At 27.7% G+C, this 24847-nt stretch overlaps 1 protein-coding gene across 1 annotated transcript in view; it reads left to right on the top strand.

Moving 5' to 3' along the window:
• Positions 1-1072: 1072 nt before the first annotated feature.
• The window catches only part of LOC130675844 (neuroendocrine convertase 2), a 28222-nt gene continuing 4447 nt past the window's right edge, over positions 1073-24847 (top strand). The window contains exons 1-9 of the mRNA XM_057481729.1: positions 1073-1794; positions 9127-9231; positions 12567-12834; positions 13105-13142; positions 17619-17695; positions 17978-18242; positions 18575-18787; positions 22255-22355; positions 22564-22797. Of these exons, the coding sequence (XP_057337712.1) occupies positions 1387-1794; positions 9127-9231; positions 12567-12834; positions 13105-13142; positions 17619-17695; positions 17978-18242; positions 18575-18787; positions 22255-22355; positions 22564-22797 (1709 nt within the window). The 5' untranslated portion in view covers positions 1073-1386. The remainder of the gene's footprint in view (positions 1795-9126; positions 9232-12566; positions 12835-13104; positions 13143-17618; positions 17696-17977; positions 18243-18574; positions 18788-22254; positions 22356-22563; positions 22798-24847) is intronic.

Below are 24847 nucleotides of genomic sequence, written 5' to 3'. Positions count from 1 at the left end.
ATTAAATAATAAGCATACAATTTTTTTCATCAAAGAATTAATTAACGCTAAGTATAGTGTTTATAAAATTACAATTAAAAAAAAAAGTATTTAGATTAAATTTTTAATTAAACAGCAAAGATTAGAGATTTATATTTTGTTATCTATCCTAAGGGCTTGTTATGTACAAGAAACTCCTTTATCCCTGTTAATTTAATACGTTATTTTAACTAGCTGAAGTACAAGAGAAATAGGAATAGCTTTTATAGTAGTCTCTATCATTTTTCAACGAAAACCATTTTAACAATGGGTATTAAACTAATTAAATTATATATTTTCAAGCAATTAATAATCGTCATTAGTCAGTATTATAATTTAACACCGCAATAATGAGAAGCACTTTAAATGCTAATTGAATTAAAATACATTAACTTTGAAATTTTTTAAAATTTTTTTAAATGTTATAAAATAAATTTTCAATTTCAATTCATTAAAAAATTATTCAATTTCAATTAATAAATTTCGAAATACTAAAAGCCTTCAGTAATTTTAAAAATTCTAAATTTCAAATTTATATATATTATATGAAATTGATTTATCAATCACTGAATAATAATTGTCTATCAATAAATTAAATTTTTTTAAATTTATTAACTTATTAATTAAATTAAATTCATAAAAAATTTTCGACTAGTGGATTTTCATATAAACTATATATTGAATATCAATGGAATGAATTTTCATAAATAAAAATTTATAACAAAGGTTTGTTAATAAATAAATAAAATAAGAAAAAAAAATTGTATTTGTTATTTTGAAAAAATGAATTTTTTATTTAATTCATTTTCAATGAATAATTAAAAAATAACTATTTATAGTAATAATATTAATAATCATAATAATTATAATAATAATCGCGCTGGCGCGTTAAAACTAAAAGCAACTATTACTACAACTACTACTACAATGCAAAATTTTCTCTCCACTTCGAATCAATATGGCGTGTGACGTCACAGAGTAGGTTTTACCGTAGATGTTGCGCGCGAACAAGTGGAAAGGACTGATTCTAGTCCGACTACAACCCTAGTATAGGTACAGTTCAAGCATAGCTTCGGGGGTGGTGTTGCCGTTATTATAGTTGTCGTAGTGTTAAATATATATCTTATAATAGTTACAATAGTAGTGGTGTTTAAAGTGTGTGATGGCGTATGTCTCGTTGCTGGAAACCACCACACAAGTTAAACCAGCATCAAGATCAGCAGTAGCAGCACCAGTATCACCAGTACTATCTCAAATACAAATACAAATATAAATATAAATATACAAATATAGAGTGTAGGGGGTTGGCAAGCTTGTTACCGACTGTCAGAGAATTCAAGATACACTAGCAGTCAGATTTGAACGAGCATGAAGAAAACACGCGTCTATTTTGACGCGATTCACGATGACACTTGTGTTACCACTGACCTTGCTCTGTATCATTCATCAAGTATAATTAATAACAAGTTTATTGATCCTCTGAGGAAGAATAAAATAAATAATTTATCACCGTTTTATAAACAAAAGTCCTCAGGTTATTATTTAAATGAGTATGATGATAATTATAAAATGCGTGGTGACAGAAATAAATATAGAAAAGTTTATCATTATTTCAATTTAATTACTATTTTTGCTTTGGTGATTATCGGTTCGCAATCGGTAAATGCTAAACCAGAGGTATTTACAAATGCTTTTTTGGTAAAGATGAAACAACCCCTCGTTAGAGATATCGCTGATCAGGTGGCTCAGCGAAATGGATTTCTTAATCTTGGTCCGGTAAGTTTTTATCTTATTATTTTTATTTATTTTTATGTTTGTTATGGTTTTTATACTTTTTTTTCTTTGTTATTTCATATTAATTATATATGTATGTACATTGAAAGTGAGAGAGTTTCCGTAGTTACGGTTTAGACAAACACAGCTGTTATAAACATGGTTATACTTTTACACTATGTTGTAAGAAACATTTTTAATTAAACTTTTTTTTCTTTAAACTAACTTTTTTTTTTTACTGAAACTTGAAAAAAAAAATATTATTGATTTGAAATAAAACAAATGAACTTGAAAACTAGTGAAACGGAAAACAATAGATTGGATGAAGGGTTTTATTTATTGGAAATGAAAACTAATTATTGGAAATTGAAATGAATAATTTTTTTTTTTATCTTATAAAAATGTCAATCAGATCTTGTACATCTCACTTGTACTATTTTTGTATTGATGATATTATGCAATTTCATTTGTACTCCGAGAAAATCACGTAATCTCGTTATTGTAAATATGAATGGTATTACCGTAGCTGTCTCAATCAAAACCGTTTTTTTTTTTAATCTTACATAAATTAAACAATAATTTTTCATATTAAATATGAAATTTTGTATGTAGAGTATTTCTTTTTATGTAAGGAATGTTTGTCAATGACCATAGACAACTACGCTAAGCGTAATAAGAGGTAATTTTTGTTGAGAATCTGGAGTACAGTTTATTTTATGATATGAAAATCACAAATACTTAGAGAAAATAACGATGATAAAATGTAATGACCCAGCTTGGAACCAATTTTAGATTATGGCTTTCATTCCGTCGGTTAAGATATACTTTTACTACCATCGTGAATTTACTGAGATATTACACATAAAAAAAAATTATTTTGTTCAAAATCATGTCTGAATAAACTTTTTCTTTAATTTAATTTATTTTATTTTATTTACTTTTTTAATTATCAAAGTTTTTTTTATATTTATTTTTTAATTAAAAACTTTATTAGTTTATAAGACTTGAAAACTCTTAATGGTTGTATTAAAACAAAAATTGTTACGAATTATAATATCGAATGTAAGGATCTTTCATAAAACGGAGATGAAGTTGTATTTTATAATATAATTAACTTCCAGTATTGTTGAAATAAAGTAAATCGATATTATTATGATTATTATTATTATATATTACGATTGAAATGTAATTTATTAGCAAAATTAAACACCAAGTGCACATCAAATTGAATGATAGGTTCATTATATATTTATGAAGTTCTGAAACTTGGGATGAATACTTGTCTATACATAAGTAATAACTTATAATATAAATAAATAATACTTGGTAATGTTTTTTTTTTTATCAAAGCGAGGGTCGTGAAATATGCTCTATGTTGGCACTTTTTGTTTTTTTAGGAAATGGTAAATTATGAGTAATAGTTTACATGATTAAATGAGCCAATATATATAAGGCGTTGAACAAATAATTTATTGCCATCTGTCGGCTGATATTTCAATAATTTTATTTTCATTTATGATCATATTGATAAAAGAACGTTAATAATTTTATCATATTTATTTTAGTTTCATTTAATATTTTATTAATATCAGTGTCTGACATTTTTTGTTTGTTTTATGATTGATTATTTCTACAATCATAAATTGAGTTAGATTGAATTTGAGATGACGCTGAAAATAATTTCAAGGGTCAATATGATTTTAATAAACGAATATAAGAAAATTATCAAGTTTTTTGTGTTGCTAAATGGAAATTCTTAATATACCGTAGTTTTATAAAGATATCTATATATATATTTATAGATTTTTTTTTATTCTAGATAGTATTTGATTGGAAACTATTAAATAAATAGATTTTTGTTTCAATGTTAGAACATCATTTTAAAAAATTTAGAACATTATTTGGAATATTTGCACAAAAAATAAGAATTTGAAAATAAATTTTCATAATGACTTCTAAAAAAATTTTAGTAAAAGGGATATTTAAACCCTCAGTCGGAGAAAAATGCATTTTTCGAATCTTTCATTTATGGTGATAAATAAAAATAAAAAACATTTGGGGTGATTTTTATTATGTTTGCAGTATTATTAATAATTTTACAAAAGTTTGATAAAAAGTAATTATTATCATAACAATAAATCGAATCCTGGAAAATTACTTATTTTGTAACCACACGCAATAATTCAAAAACTAATAAACCGATTTCGATAAACCAAAAGTTCATTTTTATCGTGATTACTTTCGCCATCGCCAGCAATAGGATTATCACAATAGAGTCATGTTTCAAATTTTTTATAACCTTTAAATCGACACAATAGAGAGTAATCGAATTTTTATTATCCAATTTAAAATTTAAAATACATTTCTTAATCTAATCCGTGTAACGGATAAAATAACTACAGAAATAATTACCTTTTAGTTAATCGTTTTTTTAGCTATCACGAGAGCATTTTTTAAAAAAATTACTGCTCAAAAATTCCGATTACTCCCATGATATTGATTATTTTTTTCAATGAAATTCTATGACACTATAGTCAAAATACCAAAAAAAGTTTTCTCCCAACCAAAGCTTGAAAACTTTTTTTACCACAAAACAAAGTCAAAAACTAATTATTTGATCTTCTTAATAAGGATAGGATCTAAATGATTCAGATATTTATGAGTTAATTAGACTGACTAACGGATCATTTGATTCCCGTATTACTTAAATGAATTTTTAATCAAACAAAATACCGTAGATAAAACAAAGTTAATTTGGCATCCAAAATGGAAGTAGACCTCATTATTTATTTATTTTGGAAGTTTTATAATAAAATTGGATTGGTTCAATAAAATGAGTCACTAACACGCACAAAAGTGGTTCTTATTCCTTAAAATGTCTCTTTGATAAAATCGAATTAAGAATTAATTTTGATTGACATTTTTAATAAATTTCCAGATCAAAAACCGCCAAAGATAGAATAATGAAATTTTAAACATAACGTAGAAATCATTTCTGTCTTTTCTACCCAATAAACCTACAAGTTTCCGTTAAAAAGTTATTTAAAAAAAAAAGCGGCAGAAGTATAGCGTTTTTCATTGATTCAAAAATTTTAAATTACCACAATTTCAAACTAGTAGATCGATTTTTCCCATTTTCGAACTTTATTGAGATATTCATCCATAGAATAAGTGTACCAAGTTTCATTAATATGTAAGAGCGTTATATTATATTCATACATAAATTTTTGAACCAATGGTATTTTTAGAACCTACTCTACAAATAATGATAGACTATGGCGAAATTATTTGAAAATGCTACCACGAGGACAAATGCAATAGATAGATTCCTATGAAATTTACTAAAAATGATTGTGACTAATTTTGAATCAGTGAATTATTATTTCTGTGATAGTAAACTCTTTTATGTAATTTTGAAAACTATTATTGAATAAAGTTAAGATTATTTAATTAATTGATTAAAATTATTGAATCATATCTAAGTAAATTTACGTAGTAAAATATTACGGGAACCAATAATTATACAAGTATGACAGTAATTTATACAGCATTTCAATTTGTTTGTTGCTTAAATCTCAAGCAAACATTAGATAAACTTTGATACTCAACTAACGATAAATTTACAGTATTTGTGTTAATTTACATAGAGAAGCGCTACAGCATTTAATGGTTATATCAGCTTTAACTTTATCTTAAACTGTATTTATTGGCAGCAATTTGCACTTGCTGGAAAATTTCCTCCTGATCGCTATAATTAATTGAACATCACGGAGGAAGTCGAATTATCTATGCAATTTTCACAAACTTCAATTATCGGTTATTACTTCGTTATAAATTTATGCTTTTTTCTTATCTATTTCCGTTTTTTTTATTCAATAATATCAATTTATGTATAATTAAAATAAGAATATATCGAAATACTGAAGAGCGACGTCGTAATGACTGCAGTTTCATTTATAAAAGATTTTTTCTTTTAATTGTTAATTAAATATGATGAAGGCAAATAATTAAAAAAAGATAAATTGAAAGGGGTATAATTTATCAATGATCATTTCTATTTTATTAGAAAAATGAATTGACGGTCAAAAAATAATCCAATTTCAAATCTAAATACAATTTCACTCGGAAAATATTTAACCGGGAGAAATAATTATTTATTGGAATTGAAGGTAATTCAGCGTTAACGATTTGTGGTTTGAATAAAGTTGAGTAATCAATTCAAGAAGATATATATTTATCTTGACAAGTTACAAACTCAAATTGGAGATGATTGACAAATAATTCTATTGGTTATTCAGTTGAAAAATAATTTTATAATTTAAAATTAATTTTTAATATTTTCCTGGCAACTGAATTTATAGTTTTTATAATAGAAAATAATTTTCATTGAATTTTTTAAATATTCAGTAGGTAATTTCACGTAAATGTTGAGATGTATTAAAATGAGTTAATGCTTTGAAAAAAAAAATTTATCACAGTTCAAAAATTATGAAATTTCTCATAATTTATTATGACACAAAAAAATCCTGATATCTTTTAAACAATCGAGTTTATAAAAAAAATTTTTTCACAAATTTTGTAGTTGTTTTCGGGATTAATAAAAAAGAAAATACACTTTTTTATGTAAGATTGATAGTTTCACTCTAAATTGCAATTTAAGATCAGATATCGTGTAGAAATATTTAAGAAACTAAATAATTTTTCAAAAATTATTTTTTCACTATTATAAAATTATTTATAATGCAAAAAAAAAAAAAAATTGGAATAAAATATACAGTCATTGTATCCATAACATTATTATTTTTTTTATATAAATTAAATGATGATCCTTGAGTTAACAGACAATTAACAATTTTCGGATTTTTTTTTCAACAAATCAATTACAAAAAAATAAAAAATAAAAATATGCACTTGTAGAAAATTTATAAAACTATAGATGCAGTTTTTTCGAATGATTTTTTTTTATAATTTGTTTTAAAAAAAATCAAAAATTGTTGGACGTCGGCCAACTTCAGTATCACGATTCAATGATCAATATGTACTTTTATGGAGCAATAATTCATCTATGGAATAATAAATCCATTAAAATCTTAAGCATTAATTATTTTCTCAAGATAACGGTTTTTATTAATTTGAAAGTTGAGCTTTTACGGAAAGAGTTAACTCTCTTAGAGGTAAAGAGTACAGTTGCGTCGCGTCACATAACTCAATATACTCAATCGTCTAAAGTATCAGGTGTTAATGTCAGTACACATGCGGGTTTATATCTTCAAACACGTTTGTTGAGGTCAGTGGCCTTTATTTGCTAAAGATAATTACTCATAAAATTAATTTTATTTGCAAAAATATATGACAAACATATCTGTCATCATAATATATTTTATGTATTGATAAAATAAATATAGAACAGAATAGCATAGTAAAAAAAATTAAATCCGGCTTAAAGAGATCCCTGTATAGAAATGTAAAAAGTATTATAGACGACCTTTTATTACTGACGTCAAATATATAGCAGATTTTTTTTCTTTAACATATACATTTACATATATTACATTTATTTTATACCATCTACGTTTTATTTTTATATTGATTCAAAAAACAGCACATCAAATATATCAATGTTATACCTTTGATTTATTTAATGTATAAATGTATGTAGATATTTTTAACTCAACCTACACAGAGAGAAAATTAACGGAGTGGTTTCAATAAATTAAAGGAACCATAAAGATGAATTAGAGGGGCAGTATCTAATTTATTTTCACGCAACGGTTTTTAATGAAAATTTTTATTTTTCTTTTAATTTCTCCGACTATTGGTTGATTAATAATAAAATTATGTCAAGTTACATAATATTATAACGACATTACGACATTTATTATGTATATGATAATTACAAAATGTCATCAAGGTATGAATGATAAGGGACAGTAAATATTTTATTTAATTATCGCGTGAATTCATGACATATTTTATAGATTTTTTTCTATTAAAAAGGGAATGAATTTTTATTTATCTGGTGGAAGTAATTTTGAAGTATGTGTTCTTGGTGATTAGATTGTGTTGCGTAGGAGAGAAAAAAAAAGTCGTGACTGAAATCAATAACAAGTTGATACACGTAAATAGGGATGAGAATTGTTTTAGAATTTTTCATCAGAAAACATTTTTGTAAAACAGTTTTTTAATTTATTATAGTTTTTTTTTTTTACTGATGAAAAAAAATATATATTGCATTGCATATAGGAGAGATCGGGGCACAATAGTGCCCTAGGGCCTGACGGACCCCCTTAAAAAGTTAAAAAAAAAAAAAATTTTTTTTTGTCGTCATATTTTTCTGAGTTTGACATATTTATTAAGTTTGAGCGATACGAAATTCCTGGAGCATGACAGACCCCCGAAAAATTTTGAAAAAAAGAATTCACTTTATAATCGACAACTCGGCATTTTCACAGCGATTGCCACGAAATGGCCACGGACGCAATTTTGTTTTTTTCGGAGACATGACTCCTCAATTATTGATCAAAACAATTTGATTATTATAACAAATGTCATAATTTGAGAAATTCTTCCTACAGTTATCAGAAAATGGCATTTAAATAAATTATTTATGCAACATCAGGTACATAGTCGCGGATAGATCGCATGTGTAGATTCAGCCACATTCCCTGGGCTTCTTTCACTAATTGTCAGATAAAACCCTCCGATTTTCTTGAAAAATATTATAGGCGGAAAAAAAAATAGGCGCTGCAACAGGATGCAATCCTGTGGGAGCAACAGGATAAAATCCTGTTACAGCAACAGGAAAAATCCTGTTGCTCCCACAAGACTGCGTCCTGTTGCAGCACCTATTTTTTTTTCCGTGTATAATTTAAGAAATTAAATTTTTAGGATTAAAAAAAATTTAAAAGATGTTTCACGAACAATATTTTAGAGAAAAACCATACAGAGTTGAAAAAAAAATGTTTAGAGAATGATTTTTTTAATCATTTTTTGAAAGTGATAGAAAGTGAAAGTGGAGAGTCAACGTGCCCCGGAAAAATTTTATTTTTTAAATTATAGGAAAATTATAATGAATTTATTTGATATTGATCAAAACAACTTGTACCCGATGCTCAAAAACCATAAAAAATGATTAGCGGCTTAGGGAGGCCGTCGTGCCCCGACCTCCCCTGTAGATTTTTATTTATATTTTACGTCGAGTTGTGATTTGAAAAAAAAAACAGGCATCTATGAAATTTATTTTGTATAGGGTGAGAAAAATTTATAACATTTATGTAAAATAAAATATAAATATAAAACATATTTAATTTTTTTTTTTTTTTTTTCCTGTAATAGGTTTTGGGCAGCCAGACAGATTATCATTTCATTCACAATGCTCTACCGCATGCAAGAACTAAAAGATCCGTACCTCATACAAGACGGCTTAAGATAGATCCTTTGGTAAGTAGTTTTGTTACTTCGAAACTTCATAATCTAGTTTCGAAAACTTTTTCTCCTGAAATGTTATATTGAAATACCATAAACTTTGTTTGCATCTGCTTGTATTACAGTCGAGTTTTATTATACAAAAAATTATAGCAAACTTTGTTATAAAATTATGTGTAATACATGCTATTAATAAAACATAATTATGTAAATTCTACAACAAACTTTATCGGATAATATCGTATATTATAATATTATAATTAATTTTCATACATGAAATGTAAACATTACATAGCTTATGTATTTAAATTCTCTGTTCATATTAAATTTATTGTCATATGACCTGTATTGAAACTGCGTTTCAATGCCTGATTTCCCAATCAAAACAAGCTAATTTCAGACTAATGCGAATTAGTGAGTAGAAACTGATCAAGTTCTTCTCAAGGGAAGAAACTTATCAACTTCTGCCCGGTAAATTAGTTTCTGACTCCATTGCATCTCTGTCAGAATCGCATTCATTTATTGAAAACCTCTAAATATTTATATCATTGTATAATAACCAGCCAAACTAAAAGTTGTATTTGGAAAATGGAAAAAAAAATGAGTTCCTATAAAAAATATTATTAATTGAATACAAAGCTATTGTTTTTCTCGTTAAATTACCTAAATTTGCATATTTAAAATACAGTATTACATTTTCACCGCACCATTGGTAAAAAATTAGCTCGTTTCGACTGGTTCCAGAAATTAGCACTCCCAATATCAATGCAGGTAATATGAAAAATATAGTGCGTTTTACAGGATAAAACAAGATTTAAGACTTCGGGTAATGTCAGCCTTTGCCTTCGGCTCGGGCAATCAACATCCTTACCAAAAATTGTCTTGTTTCATCACTTGCCACACAATATACTACAGTTGAATCTCCCTAATGTGACTCTCCGTAATGTTACACTCTCTCTAAATTTAACAAGATTCTCTCCCTAGTGTTAACCAATAGGGATTGAGAAAGTTGACCTTTATGCCATCTACTGAGAAAAATTACAAACAAAGTGATGGCAAACAGTATTAGTTTCGCATTATCAGTGTCTTATTTAATTATTTATTTTGTATTTTGAATAAAATAAATTTCCGAGATGTCTTCATCAAAAGTATCGTGTTGTAGTCGCGGCTGTTCAAATATGCCGTATAAAAATAATACACAGGTGAAATTTTATCGTTTCTCCGAAAGTTCACTAAACACCGCGTGGATAACCTTCAAACGTCAAAAATACTTACGATAATTGTAACACTGTAAACATTGGAAACAGTGGTTTGGGCGACAGTTGTGCAGGTTATAACCGATTACTTATTTGACTCTTCGGTTCCTATAACATTTACAATATAACCAGATTCAAATAATTTTTGTCCTTTTTTATCGTTTTGACCTCTGACCCGATTATTTTTAATCGGTAAAAACCCAAATTTTATTATTTTTTTCATTTTTTATAAAAAAAATAATACTGTTCACTACAATGCTTACACCGCTATTGGCAGGGTGTGGAGTATAGGGTGGGGACAATCGAATCGATTGTAGCGCCTGCAGTGGACGAAATACGCGTTAAATCGCACTTGTCTTGTGAATAGTTAAATGAAAGCAATGTTAAAAAATAAGAACAAGTAGTTGTTGTGTTGTTAATTGCAAAAATACTGACAGAAATAGTAATTGCAAGTTTTATACATTTCCATCCATGATATTCATCTTTGGCTAAAAATTATTACGGAAATTTTTTAAATTACAAATTTTTAACCCAAAGTATTTTTAATTGTTGAGTTTTAAAATTTAAAATTACGAATAATTTAAATCACTTCAATTTCTTTACTTAATGCAAATTAATAATTTTAACTTTAAAAAAATTATAATTATAATTATTTTAACTAATTTGTTATTATGACTATTATTGTAGTTATTATTATTATTACAAGCTAACCTTATGTCGTTCAAAATAATATTTATTTTGTATTTATTAAAATTTTTTATACTTATTTTTTTCAGTACAATCTACTCTATATTTTTCCACCTTTCAAATGTGGTATCACACATATATTTCGCAATCTTTAAAAATTTTAATTATTTGTTTATAAAAACTTTCCGTATTCTCTCTGTGCTTTTTGAGGATGATTTAATGCGGTCGACAGATGTCGTTTTCGTCGCGCACCTTGCCAATACTTTTTTATTAAACACTAGGGCGCTCTACTTTCGACAAAAGTGCTGCCTCCACAGTTCAGGCACGATCCTTATCCGGTGTCCTACTACGTTTTTTTGTGCAACCAATAAAAAAAACCTTAGTGGTGGGCAATTCAAATTTTCCCACTTGTATCTATATGATTAAATCCTAACCTAAAAATGATTTTTTTTTTCGTACATCACACATTTCGACCGCGCAGACCTGAGCAGATAAGACACAGGTATTGGTATGGTGGGGACGACAGGATTTGTTAACATTACAGAATGGTCCTGGACAGGAGTGTTAACATTACGGAGATTTTAATGTATTAATTTTTAATTATATATCCTATTATTTAACAAAGAAATTTATTTAATGTAATATAATATTATATTATTTATAGCTTTATTTTTTAAAGGCCCATAGAAATACTTTAATTTTTTTCAATCGCTTATTATAGTATAGTTGACAAAAAAAAATTAAAGAGAAAATATAATGTAATATGTTATATTATAAATTTAAAAATTCTCTACCGCGGTGACAAAGTCATCCTGCACATGATATGTTGATTTTTTTTTTTTTTTTTTTTTTTTTTTTTTCACTTTTTAAATTGTGGAATAACGCACCTTGAACGCGAAATGGAAAGGTTGGGCTTCATTATCGACCTGTCAAGGTCACGTGATTTTTTTGTAATTTTTTTTTCCGTCAACATAACTAAGAAAGAGAATTTTCTTGCAGAGTCTGAGATTTTTTTTTATTATTTCATTTCTATTGTTGTCGAGAAGGGAATACTTACATAAATAAGCTGTTGAAATAAAAAAAAAATTAATGGAAAACTACAACAAAATATTTTTATAGGCTTCGAAAAACTAGAGCCTCTTCTATATATTTGATAATTTTTTTTGTTCAGATTTTACTTTTATTACTAATTTAACGTTTTCGTATTATTTTAAAAAAAAATATATAGTATATACCCATACTCGTAAAAATTGAAAATCTAATGATCATATAACAGCATAGAGAAGATTTAATAGAGACTCATATTAATGTAACGTTTTAACGATTTGATTATGAGTATACAGATAATAATAAATATTAATATTTGTTAATCCTTATAAATAAAACAACACAATAAATTTATACTAGGTTCACACAGCAGTACAGCAGATGGGTTTCAAACGAGTAAAAAGGGGATATCGTCCCTTAAGTGTGGATAATCTCGTGCCATCATACGATAGAAAATTAATTAAGGAGCAAGCAAGCCAGGATCCAACGGATCCATATTTTCAGTACCAATGGTATCTTAAAAATACTGGACAAAATGGGGGAAAACCTAGACTTGACCTTAACGTCGAGGCAGCATGGGCTCAGGGTGTTACCGGAAAAAATGTTACGACTGCTATAATGGACGACGGTGAGTCATATACTACAGATTATTTATTACTATTACTGCTTTTATAAACCAACATCACTCTTTGTAAACTAATACCACAAAACAAATCGACGGGATCATTAGTACACCTCCTCACTTTTTTTTTATAAACATTTTTTACGACATTACGTGCTCGGAAAACTTGGAATTGAACTTTTTCGGAGGTTTACTAATGGGGTCTGGCTGCCAAAATGACAATAATTTATTATGAGTTTTCTTTTTTAATTTGTTTTCACTCTTTGTTCGTTTCAGGTGTTGATTATATGCATCCAGATTTAAAATTTAATTACGTAAGTACTTAGACGCTTTTATTTTTGTCATTTAATCAATAACTGCCTGACTGTATATAATGCTTCAAATTGTATTCATATATTTAATATCGTATATACATTGACGTCACTGAGTATTATGACAACCTTTTTAGATAAAGATTATATCAATCGTGGGTGGTAATTTTTGTATTATTAAAATTTACATTAACTTTATATAATAATTTTCATAATATTCAAATTAAAGACAACCCCTACGGTCTTTTTGTTCTTCGTTACTCGCGGAAAATTACAAGTGAAAGTAGATACGTATATGTAGATAAATATAAAAGGTAACAAAGCTATAGAAGATTACTATTAACTTCCGGGATGATTGCAGAGTCTGTAAATTGTGTGGGTAGTGCGATATCAAAGTTAATACCTTGTCTACATCAGTATTAGTCATGACACTGTTGACCTTATAACAATAAAAAATTCATTATCTATCTATTTTTTATTCACGCAATGTGTTATATTCACACAGCATAGAGTGATGTATTTCGTATTCGTATTCATATTCATATTCATGCGTTGTTCTATATGGAAATAAATGTATTCTGTTCACTTGGAGTTTCTGAATTACTTTTTTTTTTAAACTTTAAGTTAATAAAAAAAATAAATCAGTTAAACAACTTTTTTTGTTATTCAGAATACTTTTAGACTTTTCTGTTAGAATAGTTAATGGAATTTTTTTATAAAAATACATTGCAATGAAAATCTTTGTTTACGTCAGTATAGAATCTAAATGACGCAAATAAAATTAAAAAAAAAAAAACTCGGAAAATTACAGTTTTATAATGAAATATTAAATATACATATTTAATATTGTTAGTATTAAAACTTATGTAGTAGTAATTATATTAAAATATCGAAGAATGAATTTTAAAATTTGACTTTTTTTGGTTTAATTTAAAATCACACTGATAGAATGATTCCTTAAATACTAAGAAATCTTTTTTAAATGCTAAGAAATCCTTCTGTCAGTGCATATTTACACAATATTAAAGTTTATTAAAAACTTTATTCAGATGTTAGAGCTCAAAAATTTATTATTAGTATTTTAAATATTGATTTTAAAATGATTACATTTATGTTAGTTATAATTTAAATTAAATCACCATTTTTTTTATTACTACACCGTCAAAGTTTTTGCCAGCACTTAATACAGAGGGTAGAAAGTAGCAAAAAATATAATAAGATAAGCCAAGGAGATAAGAATGACAATTAACCTTTTGAATAAATAAGTTACGGGTCCACGGAGAGAAAAAAATCGTAATGTTCACTATCGTAGCGTAATATCTATGATGTTAGTATAATAGAAACTATAATGTAAATACAGTAGGCTCTCCTCCCTGATTACGAAAAATGATTTTTTATCATTCATGCAATATAAGTGCTATCTTGGCGCACGCTCTTTTGTTCGCCAATTAGCTGTTTGCCCATTCAACTGTTTCCACGACATTTGTGTGCGTTGAACGATTATCTGCGTGCGACAAGTAAATTTGAGTGCGACAAGTAAACTTGTCGCACTCAAATTTACTTCTTGTCGCATGCAGATTATCGTTTAACCCACAAAAATGTCGCGGCAACAGTTGAATCAGCAAAAAGCTACTTGGAGAATAAAACAGCGAGCACTAAGATAGTACTTATATTGCATTAATGATAAAAAAAACTGTGTTCAATTCGTGCGGTGTTGTCGATTACCCACTCGAGCGAATGAGCGCACTCACTTCGTTCGTGCGCTCAACTTCGCTCTCGTGGGCAATCGACAACTTACCGCACTAGTTGTACAATATACTATAAATCCATGCTAAGTGTATTCTATCTATATATTAGTCAATTCAAGTTGTCTTAAATCATTCCAAATAATTTTTTTTAATCAAGGCTATGCTACATAGTAATTTTTACTATAAGTATAGTAGCCTCTACTATCTTAGTGGTATATTAAAAACGACTAGTCGCAGCTGCGTCATATTGTTAAAATTATTAACGCAAGATGGTAACGGTTACCATCTTTTGTGTAATTGTTGATATTACTCTAAAACCAAGTGTGTAGTCAAAATGAACACACATGCCAAATAACATTGAAACACCCTAAGCAATCTATTGACTGCAAAAAATTTTAAGTCCACGGTGTGGTGTGAATGATTTGGTGTTAAAATTTTCAACACCGTCGGTGTGAAAGTCGGACGACGCCCAGTGTTCAATTTTTGGCCGTGTGAATTAGAACGATTATATCAACGGTGTCAATGTTAACTATGGACGTTAATAGAATCATTAATTTAATAATTTTGAACCATAAAATACCTTATAATAGTCGTATAAATATCAATGGCGAAGGTTTATACATATTATTCATATACATATGTATATATATATTCATTTCAATAATAAAAACTGTTGTTGGGTGATTTTTAACTACAAATCTTATGATCGAACGTATGAGTTTTGAGCTAATAACACCGAAAGGTGTGAAAGATAACACTCACACCGTGTTAGAAGTACACCTCTTGATGATTCACTCTGTCAATTGATATAAAGGACACCATGTAAAGTCCTCGAGGACCATTTTCACACCGAAAATTTTTGACAGTGTAGATATTTAATACACCATTAAATGTGTTTCAAATGACTACAAAAAACTATAGTTTTGTTTATGGCTTTAAACATAAAACATTTAATGGGTATTGAAATACTACACTATGGAGACTATACACTAGGGTGAGCCAAAAAAAACAACCTATCGAATTTATGTCTTAAAAAAGACCTATATATCGAGAAAAAAATTCTCCCAATGGGCAAAATTTTTAGCTCAATTTTAAAAGGTGTCGGTAGCCATTTGAAATTTCCCATTTAAATAACATGCTAAAAATTTTTTTTTGATTAAAAATATTATAACTTTTGAACCGTGTGAGATAAAAATTCGACTCTAGAATATTCTTGTATGGCATTAAATTTCTTTAAAAAAAGTCCTGGGAGACGAATTTGTAAACTTGATATATCGTATACTAACAGGCCATCAAAGTCTAGAGTAAACAGAATCATACAAATTTGAGGCTTTGTTACTAAAAATGTCAATACTACGAGAAAACTTGTTATACATGTAGTGCAATGAAATCACCAACAATATCCACGTTGTTACAAATAATATTTTGTTATCGATCACAATAAAAGAAAAGTATTTGGAAAATCTAAATAAAGCCTTAAATTTGTATGATTCTGTTTACTCTAGACTTTGATAGCCTGTGAGTATACGAAATATCAAGTTTATAAATTCGACTCCCAGGACTTTCTTTTAAGAAATTTAATGCCCTACAAGAATATTCTAGAGCCGAATTTTTATCTCACACGGTTCAAAAGTTATAATATTTTTAATCAAAAAAAAATTTTTTGCATGTTATTTAAATGGGAAATTTCAAATGGCTCCGACACCTTTTAAAATTGAGTTAAAAATTTTGCCCAATGGGAGAATTTTTTTCTCGATATATACGTCCGTTTTAAGACATAAATTCGATAGGTTGGTTTTTTTGGCTCACCCTACTATACACACGGAGAGAAATGTCAAATAAATATTCCTATGCAGCATAGTAATGGTTACATTCCTCTATAGTTTGTGTCATGCCGCTCTTATGCGACTGCTTATACAAACTGTAGAGTAATGTAACCATTACTACTGACATTTTCCTCCGTTTACTATATAATCTCCATACTCTCTAAAAATGAATTAGTGAAATTCTCGCGAATTAGTGGATAGTCACTATTTCTACAGCTATAAGTATACCACTAATTCAACCAGTGGTATACTTATAGCTAGTTCCCAGTGAATATTCACTAATTTGAAGTAAATTTCACTGATTCATTTTTAGAGAGTATACTACACTTATAACACACTTGGTTTTGAAGTCATATATTAAGACAGTTACAATTAAAAATTTTGTGATTGTAATAATTACGATTCGGATATAATAGAAACTACAATATTTTTCTTTCCGTGTCGTATTTTCAATTTATTTATTATAATTCAACACTAAAAATCACGACAATGGTATTAAATTTGATTACTTTCCATAAAATACTAAATCCATTGAAAGAATAACAAAAATCATTGATTATTTACTTCAAGAGTGGTCATGCTTACAACAACTTTTTGACGTTAATATTAAAGTTAAGTGGCTTGAAAAAGCATCAAGCTTGTTAATTAGCATGTCGTTTTTATACTAGTATTTTTACTAAACCATTTTAAATGAACTGTGGGTATGATTTAATGTGAGTGAGTCAGTGAAAAGTTTTTATGCGAGAGTAAAACATGACTCGACATACCGCGTTTAAGATATGCAATAAAAAAGTAAATTTAGTTGATAAATATGAATAATCCTTAAAAATTTATTTTCAATTGCAGTTATCGAATGACATTTTTTAATATTCTGATAAAGAATGCCGTTATTTTTTATGTTGCAGAATGCAGAAGCATCGTACGATTTTAGTAGTAATGATCCTTATCCATATCCTCGATATACAGACGACTGGTTCAATAGGTAAATAAATTTATGTTATTTACCAATACATAAATATATGCATCTATTTAAGTTTCATTGTTACACGACATACTTTTATTGGATAAATTTAACGATACTTGGCTTGATAATTCTACTTGTAAATTCGGAAAGTTAAAGCGTTTTAAGAAGAGTTAGATCGATATCCACTTACTCACTAATGAATGTATTATTCACACAAAAGTTTCTGAAAAGATGTTAAAAGTTATAAATTTTAAATTTATACTTATAAAAGTTTTGCTAAAGAAAGTTTATATATTTCAGTCATGGAACAAGATGTGCTGGAGAAGTGGCTGCAGCGCGTGATAATGGGGTTTGCGGAGTTGGGGTAGCCTACGATTCTAAAGTTGCTGGAATTCGTATGCTAGATCAGCCGTACATGACTGATTTGATTGAAGCAAACAGTATGGGTCATGAACCAGATCTTATTGATATCTACAGCGCTTCATGGGGACCTACTGACGATGGAAAAACTGTAGATGGCCCGAGAAATGCAACAATGCGAGCTATCGTCCGAGGAGTTAATGAAGTATGAAGTAAACAGTTACATAAAAATTTTATATAAAAGTTTAATCCCAAGGTAATAAATTTTGACTTCAGAATTTCTTTCAGAGTAAATATTGAACGTGGTTAATTATCATCAACTTTTTTTTTATCTGTCAGTTAATAAAAAAAATATTTCATTTAATTATTTATTGTCTCGGTACTAAAGTCAATAGCTTTCTGATCGAAACGTAGATTAAAAAAATTATTAGAGCTGACAAAGTTGACATTTAATTTGATAGATAAACACTTGGATGTATTATTATTTGAACGTTAGTAAAAAAGGAAAAGTAAATTACTATTATTTTTTTTATTTAGGGTCGTCGAGGATTGGGGAATATTTATGTATGGGCGTCAGGTGACGGTGGTGAAGAAGATGATTGCAATTGTGATGGTTATGCAGCGAGTATGTGGACAATTAGTATTAATAGTGCAATAAATGTTGGACAAAATGCTCATTATGATGAGAGCTGCTCGAGTACCCTCGCATCGACATTCAGTAATGGTGCTAAAGATCCAAACACTGGAGTGGTAAATATATTTCTAATAATTAAATTAACTTGAGATATATAGAGAATGAAGGGAGGGGATGCTCGGGCTTAATAGGGTAACTAGAGCATTTTTTTTATTTAAGGGGGACCGCTAGTGTGAAATTTTGAAAAATCAATTCATTTTTTTTTTTTTTTATATTTCGATAGTCTACAGCTTCAAAAATAACATACTACAATTTATAGTGCATATCTAGAATGGTTTTTTGAGTTACAGCCATCTGAAGAGCAGTAACTTATCGGTTCTCGAAAATATATTTTCAAATTTGCTGCATCTATAACTCGAAGGCAAATCATCCGATCGATTTGATTTGAATTGCTGTTTTCTTTTATACATGTTTCTACGTACCTTGAACCTCCAGTTTTTCGATCGAATCAAAAATGTAATTTTGGCATGCCAAAAATCATCAAATTTTCGCGCACAATTTGAAATTTCTTTTCAAAGCTCCACCATTTTGTTAAATTTCAATTTTTATCTTAGCCCGAGGTCATGGTACGGAAAATACCTTCTAGTTTAATAAACTTTTTGGTTTTTTTGATTTCATGCACTGTGAAGGTCGCTATCACTGCAGCAGTGAGGGGGGGACTTTTTTTTTAGCGTTGGGAGATTGTGAATAACTCGCTGAATTTGGAATTTGTTGGTCCAAAAATTTTATCTTGTATTCATTATATATCCACACATATATCCTTATAACATTAAAACATTCCATGCAGTAGTTTTCTTTAAAAAAATTCCCAAAAATCATCGTTTTTTCAGGCGGTCACACTAGTGGTCCCCCTTATATTTGAATTTTAAAAAACTTCAAAGTATCAGTGACTATTTAGGAAAATTTTTTTTTTTCTTCGAAATTTTATTTTTACTCCCCTTCTATTCATTAATTTTATCACAAACAATATTTTTTACTTTAATGTATAAGTAAGCTCTTATATTCTAAATTTTGTCAGAATCACGACAAATTTAAATTTATTTTTATTATTTTGGGAATCACTTCATTCTACTCGAAAACGAAAAAAAAATTTATTTTATGGTAACTGACAATTTATTTTATTTTATTTAAAATAATATGAGTAAAAAGTAAAATTCGAGTTAAAAAAAACTCGTTGTTTCTTAAGCGTCCCTATTTCAGCTGGTTCTCCGTTTCATATATTAAAATATATATATATTTATGTTAAGTGCTTTTTACTGTTTGATAAAGATTAACCTAGGGTTTAAAAAAATATTATACTGGATGATTGAGTTAAATTATTTGACGGGTGATTTAAATAAATGAATAAATCAATAAATTGTTTCGATTGATGTTGAAATGATTTAGTTTTAAAAGCGGCTTTGAAATTTACTTAACGATTAATTTAACAAGAACAAATGGATGTTCAATAGTATTATGATATCAGTAATATCAAATTTAACGTTACACTGAGTAGATATGTTGACACAGAGAGCACCAATACATCCTATTCTCTCAACGTACCGAGTATTGAACGCTTTCATGTGATACATAAATTGGAACGACGGTTAACAGGACGACAGTTATACCATGACGTGACTGAAAATCTAATTTTCGCATGAATAATAATCTAAGGGATGGAAAATTTTCGAGTACCATTATAATACTTTTCTATTTATTTATAACATCATTTTTAAAAGATGTTGAATGCAAAATATATCTTTCATTCGTTTCTCATTCGAATTTTTGCGTGATGTGAAATAAATAGTATATTGATTTTATATAGAACAAAATGGTTTTTTTAAAGCTCGTTTTAGTTTTTAGGATACTGATGGGTATGATCTTGAAAACGTGTGTTTCTCCATATAAATGTAACAAGAGTTGCGATATATATATATAAATATAAGGAAAGTGCGGACGAAACGGGACCGGATGAGCAAAACGGACCACCCCGGAAATTTGTTGCAAATTGTTTTTAATCATCATTTTCGTACAATTTTGAGTGTCCAAAAATTTTTTTCAGAAATTTTTTAGTGGACTCAATGTATTGTTGGCCACATAAAATACATAAGGTGTCTTCTTTGCTACATATGTAGATTTTATATAACTTATTCATCTTCAATAATTTTGTTTTTTTCGGAATCTTTATTTACTGATAGTATTGCAAATCTCTTTTTTTTACTGATTAGATATAAATAATTTAATTACCTGGGTCAAAAATAAAACTTGATTCAGGCTCGCATCACCTTATTTTCTTTTCAAGTTATCGATTTGCCGACGATTTTCGTATAAGATCTCGACTTTTTCGAGTTAAATTAAATTTTTGTCAACTTTTATAACTTTTTTCATCTTAGTTTGAACTTATTCGTATTCTCTTCGAGCACGACAGTCATTCATCTTACTTTTGACTTGTTAAACCAAGTCAAAAGCAAGCAATATTTTTTAGTGTAAAAAGTGGTTTTCACGTTTCACCTTAGTTTGGACTTTTTCATATTATAATTTAAGTCGAATAAATCTAAACCAAGTCAATTTCGACTTGATTTCGATTTCTTCATCTTAAATCATGACTAAGTAATCCAATTAAGTCCATAAACCAAGGCGAAAACTCAATGTATTTCATACCTCCGTAAAAAAAAGTCGAGTTTGTCTTGTAAAAAACGGCTTTAAATTTCGACTCGGCAAACCAAGTCTAAATCAAATTTTATTTTTGACCCGGGTATGGTCATTTTTTACAAATAAAAGACAGTTTTTTTTACTTTTTTTTTTTAGTACGTTTTGATTGCAAGGAGAAAAAAGAAATTTCGTTTAATTCCAAATGGAAGTCAAAACAAGAAAATTCATCGTGTTCAAATGCACAAAAATCTATTTCCTTAACGCTCCGGTTTTGCTCATCCTTCCCCTATATTAGAAATATTTTATTATAAATTCATATCGAATAAATTTATTAACTTTTTATATATTTCTTGAGATATATATTATATATATATATATATATATATATATATATATATATATATATATATATATATAAATATACATTGAAACAAGGTAAAATATGAGTTCAATCTCATATTTTACCTTAATTTTGAATCCATAATTTATTACTGTTAAAATTGTGAAGCAATTCGAGATGCAAGAGATTAATTTGCCCAAAATTTTTCATATTTCGAAGGCTATTTCGTTTTACTTTAATATAAAAAAGAATTTTTTGATGGCAGTTTAAAATTTGCTTCATTTTCTTTAAATAAAAACGAAAAGTGAAAACTTTAGCATGCTCGAAATAAAAAAAAAAAATTCTGTCAATAAAAATTAGAGTTTCCTTAGAGTTTAGAAAATTTAATTTCATTTATGCAAAGCTTTGTGATAAAAAGTCTCATACTTTTAAAGATTAAATTAAATTACAAAATTTTAATAAAAACTATTTATATTTAATATAAATAATTAATTTTATCGTTCATAAAAATATATATAAAAAATAATTACGTTATTTAAAAACATGTTACAGGCGACAACAGACCTTTATGGAAAATGTACAACAACACATAGTGGTACGTCAGCTGCCGCACCAGAAGCTGCTGGAGTATTTGCATTGGCACTTGAAGCGAAGTTAGTATAATATTTGCATAGTAATGGTATAATTAGCTCTTTCACTAGCAACGAATTGCTTTTTTATAGTCTTGTTCGATACTTTAATCAATAAAATGTATGCATTTAAAAAAGTTTAATTTTCGTTTAACGACAAAAAAAAATGCTTAAAACATGGCATTGAAGTAATACTTGACCAGTAATTATGCAAATTTGAATTGAATTTCAGCCCACAGCTCACATGGAGAGATATCCAACATCTAACAGTATTAACGTCCAAAAGAAATTCTCTTTTCGATGCAAAAGGTCGATTTCATTGGACTATGAATGGTGTGGGGCTTGAATTTAATCATTTATTCGGTTATGGTGTCCTTGATGCTGGTGCTATGGTTGCTTTGGCTAAAAAATGGCAAACAGTCCCTCCAAGGTATCACTGTCAAGCTGGATCCGTTTTAACAAATTTGTAAGTTTTTTTTTTTATTTAATTAAATGTTATTATATTTTTAATGATACTGAAGTTAGCCGACGTCCAATAATTTTTGGATTCTTTTTTAAACAATCAATTATAAAAAATAAAATATTTGAAAAAATTGCACATATAGTTTTTAAAATTTTCTACATGCGCATTTTTCTATTTTTTATTTTTTTGTAATTGATTTGTTAAAAAATAAATCAGAAAATTATTAACTGTCTGCTAACTTCAGGATCATATATTTTTAACTTCCCACTTATGGATATGTGTAAATAAATTTTTGCCGTACGATATCTTTGGAACGAATTAACCGATTTGGAAGTAATAAGCGACAATCGAAAGGGCTCATAACGACTTAGATCCGATTGGATTTTGAAGTCGATCGGTTTACGCTCTAGCGGATCCGAATTACGGTCAATTACCGTAAAATACGGTAATTTAGGTAGAACCCTGCATTTTACGGTAAAATTGCGGCAGTTCACCATAAAATCGGCGGCAATACTGCGTTATTTTACCGTAAAATGTCGTACTTTGCAGTAAAATACCGCATTTTGCCGTAAACTTGCAGTAAATTGCGGTATTTTGCGGTAAAATACGAGAATTTACCGTAATTCGGGTCCGCTAAGGCGAGTAATACAAAAAATAAAAATTAATAAAAAAATGTTCTCTATGTATTTTTCATATAACTCATTTTCAAACTACTTGCCCGACTTGCCCCAAAATGTAATCAGTTCTAAGTCTCAATGCTCTATCCTAAGATACTATATGACAAAAATTAATTTTTTTTAGCCAATTGTATTTTTTTTTTTTTTTTGGTTTAACAACAAAATAAAAATTTTTTGACTTCGAAGAGCTCGAAAATTAGCAAAGAATAACGTTTTTGAGCTTTCCGAGCTCAAAAACAGCGGCAAGTTTTAGGGTTGGCCCACAGGGTCAACCGTTTTTCAAATTTTTTTTTTTTTTTTTAATTAAATGTTATTATATTTTTTTTTTAATTAGCTGTTGGAAATTAAAATATTCTATTGCTTATTAAATTATTTAATTACGAAGAAATTGAATATTTTATTAACCCTCAAACTACAATCGTAAAACATTTAACGTGAAATGTACGTCGGTAGAGTACGTAAGACGTGTATAACGGCAGTTATAACTTCAAACTTTGTAATTTATATTCCACTTAAAATTTAATTCGTTAACGAAATTAATGATCGCCCTAGTAAATTTTATTACAAGTATACTAAACAGAAGAATATATTTTTCATATAAATATAGCAGTCAACATTTCTCGAATTATAAACAAATAGATCAATAAATTGTGATATGAGTTATTTGTTATTGTGTTGAAATACCTGACAAATTAATTAACCTGCATATTATTAATTCTCTAATTAAAACTCGATCTGTATGCAAGATGTAATTGAAAAAATTTAATTAAAAATTTTTTATATGAAAACCAAAAGCTACAAATAGAATAAAATGTTATAATACACAGTTCTGTGGATGGATAAATTGTAATGAGATATTCTCATGTGGGCTTGTACATTGAAGGATGAGAAAAAGAGTATTTTATAAGTATTAAGTACTTATAGTTATAATTATAGTTTGTATTTAAATCATTTATATACCTCTACGGACATGTTATTAATTAATTACCAGGGGACTTAAGAAAATACGTAATTTAAATGCACTATGGCGTGAATGCACTTATTTTTAATAACTTAAAACTTTATCTTTTTTTTCTTTTAAATTTATTATTTATGATATATAAGTATATTTTATATATTTGCGTATGATATACATTATATCTGAGTATAAGCTATTTTTTCGTCCCACTTTTACTGATAGGGAAAATTTAATATACAGGCATAATTTATGAGTCAGAAATGGGTTCAAAATTATTTTAACAAGATTGTACTTTATATTAAAATTTTACAATCTAAATATGTGCTCCCTCATAAATAAATTCGATCGATTTACTTCTATTCTAATAAAAAAAAAAATAAGTACTGAATTTCTACTAGAAACTCCAAATTTAAAATTT

This window comes from Microplitis mediator, chromosome 10 (assembly GCF_029852145.1).
Source record: "Microplitis mediator isolate UGA2020A chromosome 10, iyMicMedi2.1, whole genome shotgun sequence".
NCBI lineage: Eukaryota > Metazoa > Arthropoda > Insecta > Hymenoptera > Braconidae > Microplitis > Microplitis mediator.
This window is presented reverse-complemented; position numbering and strand designations above follow the sequence as displayed.